Below are 12,166 nucleotides of genomic sequence, written 5' to 3'. Positions count from 1 at the left end.
TGACAGTTGAAAAGAAAGCAAAGAAATGAAAAATAGCCCATTTTCTCTATTACACATGATTCTGGAAATGCCAAACACACAGTACTCACTGAAGCTGCAGGTTATCTATAATTAAATTGGATAGTACTGTGATCCACTTCATTTGACAAGGCAAATGCCTGAGAGGACCAAAGTTGTCCTTGTATATAACCAGATTTTAAAAGAAATCCTAGCTACACTATACTTCCAAAGACTTTAGAATCAATAATAGCTTTGCAATAACAGTGAGTATCATTTCACTCTTTAGTGACAAATAAAAGAAAAATACAGTTTTAATCAGTGACATTTTCTTTCAGCAAACCTGCTGTATGGGAGAGAGAACCTCATTCCACATTATATTTCACGGCAAAAGACAGAATGTCACGGACCTCAGCAATCATTCAAAATCTAGTAAAATATTCTGTCACCATCACATCACCACTGATAGATGCAGCAAGAGGTTAAAGGCTCTGGCACCAAGGGAGCAGCAGGTGAAACTTGACCACTGCGAATTGAAACACCATCACTTTGAAATCACAGTAATTTCCCCAATGTGGCACCTCTATATCTGCGATAGAAATCACTTCAGGGCAAAAAGATAAAATATACAAGGTTGAGCTACCAACTCAGTTTCCCCAATGTGCTTTAAAATAAGAAGGCAGCTTTTGTTCACCACAAGAGACATAATATGTGATGAATTGCTGTGGAAGACAGCATGTCTTCCAATTTTAAACAAAGCAGAAATATTAATAACCTAATTGTTAATTCTGATGGGTCCTGGCTTCCTTGCAAACAAATATTTCATGCAAAATAGAAACATCTTGGATAGCACTGTAGTAGACTGTCAACAGTACAACAGAGACAGTCATTTTAAAAAGAAGCAGGCATCAGAGCATCTCATTCTTGATGTAACTGTTTACTTATCTGCAGAGAACTAGGAATATGCAAAAATAAGCATTCATAAATTACTTCAAACCAACAAACATAGGCCCAAAATAGAGGGGCCGAAAAAATCATGGCAAGACTGCGCTGGCACCATTTGCACCAGGGCTGTTGTAACCAGATGTGCCTGGCCCCAATCCAGGCCATTGCTTTAATTTTGAACTTTTTTGGCTTGGCTCTTTTCAGATAATGTGGGTCCGGCATGGTTTCCCACCATGTTCGGGGCATGCATCATCTAAACACTATGCGAATGTGGTGGGAAACCATGTCATTTGGCTTGTCTATTTCAGGACATAGTCAAGAAACCATCCTGAGGAACAAATCGCAGTGAAGCAGTTCCTGGAAATGCATTTCTTCACATTTCTTTACCATCCTCTATGTTTGGATAAGTGGCCTAAGGCAGGAGAAGAATTTTGATGACCAGGAAATAATCAGCAGCCTTTCAGTGGGTGTCCCTGTTCTAGGCCATGGAGAAATACTACAGAACATATGGAGACAGCACTACAGGAAACAGGTTCCCTCCATTGCTCATATACTTTACTCCCAAGTTTGTCACATAGGCAAGAAAGAAAGGGGGATGCCCATTCAAGAGTCTTGTGCTGATTTGCACAAACTGGAGGGGGTAAGGGATGCAATAGCAGGACTTGCTGCTATCTTTACCTCTCTTCTTCCAGCTTCATTCTTATTTTCTCTGTCAGCCTTGGGATGAGAACAGGAAAAACTTCTCTGAAAAGAAATCTAGCAATGCAGTACCCATGGAGATGGAAAACATTCTTGGGGACCTTCAGTCTCTTTTAGCCTGAGGATTATTGTTAGGATAAAGTATAATGAGGATAAAGACATGAGTCAATAATTTGATGCAGCACCCCAAAAAATCTAATGGAGGCTGCTTCAACAGGAGCATATTGTCTCGATCAAGAGGATATTAACAACTGGGAATGTTTCCAAAGAGTGACCAAGATAGCAATAGCAAGTACATTTCTATACTGCTTACTAATATACTAAGTGATTTACAAAATGCAAGCTAATTGCCCCAAGCTGGGTACTCATTTGAGCAGCCTATGGAAGGATGCCAGACTGTCGATCCAGAGCCCCCGGCTAGTATTAAACTCACAACCTTGTGGTTTGTGAGTGAGTGGCTGCAGTACAGGCATTTAACCACTGTGCCACCAGGGCTCTAAGATGGTTAAAGATCTGGAAACAAAGCCCTGTGAGGAAGAGCTTAAGGAGCTTGTTATGTTTAGCTTGGAGAAGAGAAGGTTGAGACGTGATGGGACAGCCATATTTAAATATCTGAAGGGATGTCATGTGAAAAATGAAGTCGGCTCTTTCCTCCCGCTGCTGTAGAGAATAGAACACAAACCAATGCTTCCAAAGAATAAGAAAAGACATTTCACCTGAATATTAGGATAGTCATCTTGATCGCTCTTGACTGACCTATTCAACAGTGGAATAGACTGCCTCAGAGGTAGCAGGCTCTCTCTCCTGAGGTTTTTAGGTAGAGGTTGGATGGCCACTATTCAGCAGTGTCTTAATTGTGTATTCTTACATGACAGGATGTTGGATTGCATGACCCTTGAGGTCCCTTTAAACTCTGTGATTCTATAACTAGGGAGGACAGCATGGATGTTGCTTTGAGCTCACTGGAAAAATAGCAGATATAAATATAACAAATAAATAAACAAAGGCTCACACTTACCATGTTGTATATGTCCCTAGAAATAGAAATTTCCTGACATCTATTATATAGTATTATAATGGGGTGAGCACTTTCAGTTGGTTTGAGGATAAATTTGTTGACCAGACCACCAAAAACTCCACCCTCTTCCCCAAACTGGAAGATTTCACTTCTAGGTTTGAAAAATGGGTATTTCTTAATGTTAAACAGTGCAGCAGGGCCTTGCAGCCTATAGCTTCAAGAAATCCACCCATTTTTCTGCATTAAAATGGCATGCATCTGCATGGCCACATTTGCCTACCTGCTGTCAATGTTCAAAGAATATGTGTGCATGTGTGTATATCGGGCCTAGAGGTAGACAAAAGATCAGCAGTGGTATTTGTACCTTATTTTTGTAGGCAAAACAGTGGAATACTACTGATGCAGACTTTAAATGAAATATCAGCATCTAAATGAAAGTAGGTATGATATTTGATCATAAATATGCAAGATACTCAAGCAGATTGTCTTCATCAGTGCTGCTACAGGTTATGGCAAGTACCATGCTGTATGTTTATTCCAAAAATTATGGTGTTTAAATGCATAAACAAACAAACAAACAACTTGGCCAAATGTGGTATTTTGATACAAACCAATAATTTGAATCACACTATACTGAAACAATGCATTTGACTTTGCAATCCATGTTAACACATTGCACATGTTCGAACAGCTTGCATTCTAAATTAGTGAAATATAAAATTCAAGAGGTTGTTTTAAATCCTATTATCTCTTCCAATTAATTCAGGAAATCCTTTGTATTTGAAATATTTACTCACAAGTAACAGAATATGTCAGCAGAAATATTATTTGTAAAACTAATTCGTCCTGGAATATTTTTTGCAGATATGAGTCTCTTCAGTTCACAGGACACTTTACTATGCTCTTTTTCTGAGGTAGTGAACATTCCCTTTAAGCTTATTCAAAGTGTGTCCATTAACACAAAATGCACTGTAGTGCCTTTAAGGGGCATTTGCTGTAATTAGTCCAAAAAAACCTGAGCTTTGGGCCAGTCAACACAATGTGTTCATAGTGCTCAATGCAAAAACAGCCAGAGAAAGTAACGTTAACTCACACCTCTGGTGACTATCTGGTATGTAATGAGAAATGTCAAGTCCCAAGATCAATGAAATTTCAGACTCTGGGGACAGAACAGGAATAGCATTGATCCTTTTAAAGAAACCAGTCAAAGGCTGAATGCAATATATTGCACAGATAGGCTCAAGAGGATAAGCGGCCAAGTCCACTATACCTACATGACAAAAAATTCAATCAGCTCCTAGCACAAGCTGCTGGCTCCATTCTCCTTTTCATGCAGAGAGATGGTTCCAATTAAAGTGTGCAAATTATTTTTTATCACTTCCAAATTAGTTTCTGAATTTGTGTCTGTTCCAGAAGAAAACATCTGCCCTTACTCTCTCCCCACTTTCTTTGTTGCTGATCTAGCTATTCAGGAATTTATTCAAAGATTCAGATCCCCCCAACATTGTTTGAAAGCCTACTGAAATAATAATAATAATAATAATGGTAATATTTTATGAAGGGTATAGATAAAGACGACATTATACAAATTCAGCCAAACAAGATTCCCCCAAGTTGCAGAGAAAAAAACCCAGTAATGTAGTCAACTGCATAATGAAAAAACTTTTTTCTCCAAGTATTTGATATTTTACAGACTGGTCTACAAAAGTATCTTTCTGGCATAGTGATGCAGGCAATGTAATATTTTACAGACTGGTCTGTAATAGTGCCTTTCTGGTACAGTGATACACACAGTGTTGTATTCCCAAACTGCTTCAGGCAATGGGCTGCATTCTACCCTCTCCTCATGAAATCTCAGCATTGCTATGTGTGGATCAGGGAAATAAAAAACCAACTGGAGCAGGGGAGATGCTGAGAATCTAAGGAGAGTGGCTCATCTGTATATGTTTTAAATGCAACAGATCTTGAGCCCTCTGTGGTTACCTGCCTCGATCTTCAATTGGAAGAGGTGGGATATAAATAAATATTTATTATTATTATTATTTAGCATGGCAATCAGCAAATGTAGTTTCTTGACTGACCACAGGGCTTGTGGGTTGCTTGTTGCTCATCCTCTTACAGCCCAATGCAATATCAGGCAGAACAGCTTCCGCACACTACAATGTATTGACATGGTGAGAGCAATCCATATTGACAGAGTACAGTATATAATTTATTAGATATCACTTTAAAAATGAGAAACTTTTTTCACTCTAAATTTCAAAGCTAACAGGTCTAAAACATGGCATTTGATAGCACCTTTACCTATTATGTGTAATACATACTGCATACTCGTAAACAGCAAGACAACTAGCACATTATTTCAGCAAGGTATTTTCTGGAAATGAAAACTGAAACCATTAAGGTCTAAGTGCAATTGCTAGTGGTAACTAAGGTAGACCTGTTCAGTTAACTGGTGAATGGTAAAATCAACCCTTATTGAAATTTTACTAATTCAATGGTTTTGTTCTAGTTCAGATTAGTAACTTCATTTAGGCCTAAGTGTGTATACACTTGTATAGGTGCACATGAATGTGAAGTTTCAAAATATGTGATTAGCAAGTGTTGATTAAAAATATTAGGGAGGAAATGATTCTCCTTCATATGATTTTCTGAAACAACTAAAGTTCCTTTTGATAATTGGGTGCAATGAAGCTGAAATTGATAATTAACTGTCTTTCAGCTACAAGGATCATTAGAAAGTCAAGCACCTAGCCCACATAATTACGATAACCTGACATTTTTCTTTTGAATTCCTTATGCTCTGTGATATAAAATATCTTATCTGTGTCTCCAGATGACAGCTTCTGAGAAACTAATCCTTCTCTGAAAATATCATCTGCATCTTTCTAGAGATTCATTTTAAAGATGTTAACTAATTGGATTTAACCTACACTGAACATCTCACTTTCATTTTTCTTACAAGATAAGCCATAATCTCCTGGCAGTGTATGTGCAGGAACTGTTGATATTAGAAAAAATATTTCTTAACATAGCTCTTCTTTGACTTAACACTGTGTTGCCCATCTAACATATAAGATTAGGGCAATAACTATAATCGCTAACGTGGATGCAAGAAATGTTGGAAGAGCTTTTGGTGGCAAAATGGATGTGTAATTAGAAAACCATGAACCTACACTTTGAATACCAAAAGAGTATGGCAAAATCAGTTGGGTAGCAGTAGGATGATCTTCCCTATCATCCTAAAAAATAAAAAAAAGGGGGGGGGGTTAAATACATTAAAATATCCCTTTAAAAAAAAGGTCAACTGCTGCAAGATGTATGTATTTTGGGATTTGTTGCTAAATTTCATTTCTTTTCTGCACAGGTAACACTCCTCCCCCCCACATAGTACTCTGTGTGTGTGTGTAAAAACTATTTTTGTGCAAACAAAATTAAAAAGTCCCACTTGCATTAAAAAAAACATTAAAAACTCACAAGAACATGCATAAGATGGGTTTTCATGTGTGAGAGAATGAAATGATTGAAGATTTACCATCATCTTCATGAAGTAGCTATGCACTGTGTTGGTACTGGGATATGGAAAGTGAAAGGGACCATATACCATATACGAACCTGTGCCTTGTATTCATAATAAGTGAAGGGCACCATATACACACCTCATGCAGGCCTCTTTCCCACCACCACTCCCTTCTCCTTCTGTGTCGTGTCTTTTTAGATTGTAAGCCTGAGGGCAGGGAACCGTCCAATTAAAAAGATTGTATGTACAGCGCTGTGTAAATTTACAGTGCTTTATAAATAAATAATAATAATAATAATAATTATTATTATTATTCTGCATCTGTATTGCAGAAATATTGCCGTTTGACACCACTTTAACTGCCATGGCTCAATGCTAGGGGATTCTAGGATTTGTAGTTTTGTGAGATATTTAGCCTTCTCAATCTGAGAGCTTTAGTGCCACAACAAATTACAAATCACAGGATTCCACAACATTGAGCCATGGCAGTTAAACTAGGGTCGAACTGCATCATTTCTGCAGTGCTGATGCAGCCATAGAGTTGGAAGAAGCCACAAGGCCCATCCAGCCCAACTCCCTGCTATGCAAGAATACACAAAGCCACCCAGTCTCTGTTTACAGCTAGTATCATCAGGAAGTTCTTCATAATGTTTCGGTGGAATTTCTTTTGCTATAGTTTGAATCCATTGCTCCATGTCCTGCCTCTGAAGCAGAAGAAAACAAGCTTGTTCCATCTTCAATATGTTGTTGATGTTGTGTGCCTTCAAGTTGTTTCCAATTTTTGGTGATCCTAAAGTGAACCTATCATTGGGAAATGTGTTGCATTTCCCATATGTTATCATCTGCTCCATTTTCCCCAGGTTGAACACTTTTGTTTTCCTTTTGGGAGAAGACAGATGCAAAGACAGTATTGAGTAATTCTACCTTTTCCCTGTTAACATTTTGCCATCTTCTCCACACAGTGGGCATACCATTTCCTTCTTTTTTTCTTTTCCTACAGACATATCTAAAAAAGCCCTTTTTAAAATTTCTTTAACATTTCTAGCAAGCCAGTGTGCATTAAGTTTTCTATCTTATTTTGAAGGATGGTAAATTCTGACAAAAATGTTCTGAAATAATTTTCTCATCCATCCCTAAGCTGGACTCGGTCACATCATTGCTTGCCTAACTGATTAGCAGATTCTAAAAATACTGGAAATCATCCCATTGGCAATAGTCAAAGAGTCCATGCCAAAGCCATTAAATTCAGTATATGCCAGTCAGAAAAGCCAAAAGAATTGTCAAAAACAGTCCGAAAATCGAAGTAGCCAAATCCTGAGGTAAAACCGAAACTGGTTGCAAGCACAAAGTTCCTCTGATGCTGCTAGCATGACTGACGAAAAGGAACTGAGGTAAATGAGCAGGAAAGCTAGGGATGCAATAAGAGGTGGGTAGAGCTACCACCAAAAATCTACATAACGATTCTAGAAGGTTCCAAATGGCTCTGTACAGGTGCAGGAATACCCATTTGTGTGATTCACAGAGACCATGAAGACCACTAGCATTCTCACTGCAACATATTTCAGGCCTCCTCCTGGAGGACCTTTAATAAAAACAATGTGCTGTAGACTTGGAGCAAAATCAGAAATAGACTTCTGAAGCTAATTATGTGAATAGTGTAGATCAATCATTCTAATTTCAGTATGAATAGCAGCTTAACTTCCACCAATGTCAAAAACCGGGACCATAAATCAATACTGTATGCCACTCTACAATCTTGTAATATACGGTGGAACATAAACATTTTAATAAATGAAAAGTAAATAAATATATGCTGAAAAGGAATTAAATACTGCAATGATAAAAATATTGTCCTTATAGGGAAGTTTATGCATAAATGGTTTCTCATTTGTGCATTTTTAGTTTATTACCTGCTAGTTTATCCTTTGGTATCACTTTTTTCTCTTTTTTTCTCAGTATGATTTTTGCATATATATATTTTTTTAAAAGCCAGATATGTATATTAGCGATTTAAGGATTATGCCTCTATGAAGCATGTTTAAACACAATGTAAGCACTTTCTGTTGTGCTCTACAACTGCTTGTTTTGTTCTTCCCAAAGAAGCTATGGTAAGTTTGCATAGTATGTATAACACAATTGTTTTTCAATTCCATCACTTCCTTGTTGCTTTACAACTAATTGGTATAAACAAATTTGCAGACTACAAAAAATTATGGTTACTACAATGGTGTTTACAGCCTTTCTGAAATTCTAAGTGTCACAACTGACATTTAAACTACTTAAACAAGTAATACATGTAAAGAGGTGGATGAACTTACTACTGTTTGGATTGTCACCAATGATATGATGCCGACCACTCCAGTACCATAGCAGTAATGTAGCATCACGAGAGCCAGAGACTATGTAGCAGTCCCCACCAATATAAGATTCCGATCTGGCAAGGCATGTGACTACATCCCAGTGGCCAAACACAATCTGAGTTAGTTTTCCTGCAACAAAGATGACTGTGTTACTGATTGTTATGTTTCAGGATTCTGGGAATACAAATGGAAGCAAACAAATCTGAAGACATCCCCCCACCAATCAAAATACTTTTTTAAAAAGAAATATTGGAGTCTAAAACTGATACCTATATCTGTCTTCAGGCAGCATAAAAAGGGTCAGATGTACAACCTGAGCAAGTCTCTTATAGAGGAACACTGCTGGGTGCAGACTGCAACAAGTATTAGAAAGGTGCATCTAAAATAACTTATGTTTTCCATTACTGAATATGAACAGTGCACTTCCTGTTACCTCCTTATATTCAATGTAAAATGGCACTTGAGAGAAAGTTTCAAACAGAAAGCATGTAATTTGCACTACGGGGTGTGTTTTTTATTCAGTACCTTTCCCTTAAGATTCTACAGAGTTATGTGCATGCATCATTCATACACTAGCCTTCCTGAACATTTTCTTCCAAACAGTTTTGCCCTCAGGCTTCCAAACTGTTTTTGAAACTCTCAGAGGTTTAAGTAGTATTTTTTGGGTTTTAAAATAGCAACTATTGAAACAGGAACAGCTACTAATGTGGCCAAGATCCTCTGCCCAAATTCCCTTTTAACTTTTTTTTAAAATAACAAATATCCACACAATTTTAGAGATCAAGGATAATGAAAGATTCAATGTAAACAAATATATAGCTCATGGGCATTGCAAGAATGTGCTTGATGCTAAGAGCACAGCAGTGAAAATGCAGTGTGTAACATCTACCTGTTTCTGTAGAATAAACCCGAAAGCTCTTGTCCCAGAAACCACAGATAAGAATGTAGCGATTATCTGCTGTGACCACAAAGCAATGAGCATTGATCTGGATGCTTTGATCCACAAGGTCTGTGATCTGCCGTTTGTTCACACCAGAGTTATTGGCTGCACAAAATTAAAATATATATATATTCAAGCCATTTCAACAACTTTTTGTCATGCAGTATCTGGAAGAAATTTAATTTAAGCTGTGAATTTGAGTAGGGTACTAATGCTAACATGGCCATGCTAGTTTTCAGAAATATGGAAGTTTTTAATATTCTTAGGTCCTGATGAATTAGAGCAGGAAGATGGACAAAATGACCACACAACTAATGGCAAGACTATCTAACCTCATAACCTTGCCTAGAGCATACTGGAGATAGTTTAACAGAGATTGGATGGTCATCTCTCAAAGGTGCTTTAGCTTCATGGAAGTGGGTTGGACTACATGGCTGTTGTTCTCCCTTTCAACTCTATGCTTCTATATTAATCATGCTTCAGATCATGCAAAAGGCCCAAAGGAAGGAAACACAAAACTTGAAGGGCTACTGATCAAATTCTCTCAGGGAAAGGTGTTTATTTCAAAACTCATTCCCACAATGCTGCCCAGTTTCTTGAAATCATAAAGTAGCCAACTTTATCATTACTGATTATAGCATGGAAATTGTAACCATATGAATACTTCACAGTTTTTATCTCAGGTGCAAAAGAGATGGACAAGACAAGGCTTGGCTTATTCTGTGGTCAGAGGGGAAATGACTTATTTCTATATGGTTGGAACCAGCACATGAGCACTTTTGATATATCTGTTTCAGTGGTCCCCAAACTTGGTCCCACTGGTGTTTTGGATATTAGCTCCCAGAATTCCTTAGTGTTAGCCAAGCTGGCTCAGGCTTCGGGGAACTGAAGTCCAAATCACTGAAAGGAAGAAAATTTGGAAACCACTGTAAATACAAGTTGCTGCATGACTCCATTCCCATTATGGTGTGTTTTGATTTGCTACATAAAATTAGATAGAGGGAATAACCTTTCAATTGTCCATGGGAAGTATCTGCATAAATTTTATAGAGTACAAACATTATTTTCAGCACATGCTGCTAAATGCTCACATACTTCAATTTATTTAGAGCCAGAAATCTAGGGATGTAGACTGCTTCCAGATTTTCTCATCCTCAACACATTTAGACACTCCATTGAGAAAAGGGCCAACTAATATGGGACATTTCATTTTTAAAAGCATTTAAAAGATTTTTTTTTCTTTTTGCCAAAAGAGCTGTTTGTGCAAAAAAAGGATTGTTCGGAAAATTAGTTTTGTGCAAATGCCTTGATGTTGTGCAAACACAACATTTTGTATAGAAAACAGTGTTTTCCCTACAGTACACTATGTTCTGTACAAAATGTTGCTTTTTGCACAAAGCCCCATTTTATGCACAAAACCTACACAAATTTTGGCACACATTTATCTTGAAAAAGTCTCAAGGTGTGAAAAATTATTGAAAAATGCACAAAAGCTTTTGTAAACTCATCCAGTGGGAAGAAAACATATGACATTCTTTCTTCATGCATGCAAGAACAAAATAAGAATTATACAGTGATCTTTCTGGTAGTTCTTGCTTCTCCCAATCTGATGTCTCCAGAAGAAAAGGAGAAAATACATTTTTATTAGTGAAAGCATCAACAATGTTTGTGTAACTGGCATCATAAATTGAGGATGTTGGGCAGAAGTGGCTGTTGACTCAGGAAGATTGATGCTTTATTTTTTAAAAAAATTACACACTGTATGTTACTGAATTTCTCCACCTTTTTATCTTTGTTTTCTCACAAACCAATACATACAGTATAAGTCTACAGTTGAATTTTCTTGTGTTTTGTCCTTTATTTGATTATAAGTATGATGTTATTTTGGAAAGAATGTTTTTTCTAGTATTGTATCGCTAAAAATACAATATAGCCTGAACTCAAAATGGTCTTGTGTGACTTCATATCTAACATAAACAGCCCTAAATGCTGCTGTTAGTCTGGATTAGAGTGAAACTCACCATTCAACAGTTAATTGAATGAATGTACTCTAGTTGGGACTTCCAACGGGATAGCAACCATTTTGTGGGGAAAGGGGAATGATCTGAAGGTACATTACATAGTTCTACTATGGAAGAGACATAATTCTGCTATGAAACAGACAATAGTGAACCTTATGCATCACACTAATCAGAATGGTACATGGGAATGTTATTCTCACACTTAGTATGATCCAATTCAATTCAATTCAGTTGAATTATATCTACTTCTAGTCATTAGCAAGCCCTAATTCCACATATACAGTCAGCCTTTCTTATACACGGATTTCTTATACACAGAATCAAGCATCCACGGTTAACACACGGTTTTCTAATAACAGGTTTTTAAAAATTCTCTGATATACCTATCAGGGGATCCATTTCAATGGGAAGATGATGAGCTTGATCCAAAGAATATCCAGGAGCTCCCCTGAGGCCTATAAAAGAGCAAAAAAGTAAAACTAATAAGGACTACATAGGTATTATTTTATCTCATTTAAATGGGCAGTATTGTGGGATCATTAAAAAGAAAAACTTCATATTTTCCCCATGACAAAATAGTTCTTCCCTTGTAAACCATGCTTAACATACTTGCTAAAAGATCTTTCATGGATTCAGAGGCACTAGAACCATATCCTACTACAAGGT

General features: G+C 37.1%; 1 protein-coding gene across 2 annotated transcripts in view; it reads right to left on the bottom strand.

Moving 5' to 3' along the window:
• The window catches only part of LOC121925368 (neurobeachin-like), a 126,805-nt gene that overhangs the window by 15,375 nt on the left and 99,264 nt on the right, over positions 1–12,166 (bottom strand). For both annotated transcript variants that reach the window (XM_042457434.1, XM_042457435.1), the window contains exons 11-13: positions 11,884–11,955; positions 9,429–9,584; positions 8,498–8,668 (exon numbers count right to left, since the gene is read on the bottom strand). In XM_042457434.1, the coding sequence (XP_042313368.1) occupies positions 8,498–8,668; positions 9,429–9,584; positions 11,884–11,955 (399 nt within the window). The remainder of the gene's footprint in view (positions 1–8,497; positions 8,669–9,428; positions 9,585–11,883; positions 11,956–12,166) is intronic.

This window comes from Sceloporus undulatus, chromosome 3 (assembly GCF_019175285.1).
Source record: "Sceloporus undulatus isolate JIND9_A2432 ecotype Alabama chromosome 3, SceUnd_v1.1, whole genome shotgun sequence".
NCBI classification, from domain to species: domain Eukaryota; kingdom Metazoa; phylum Chordata; class Lepidosauria; order Squamata; family Phrynosomatidae; genus Sceloporus; species Sceloporus undulatus.
Note: the sequence above shows the minus strand (reverse complement) of the source record. Positions and strands in the feature narration are given on the sequence as shown.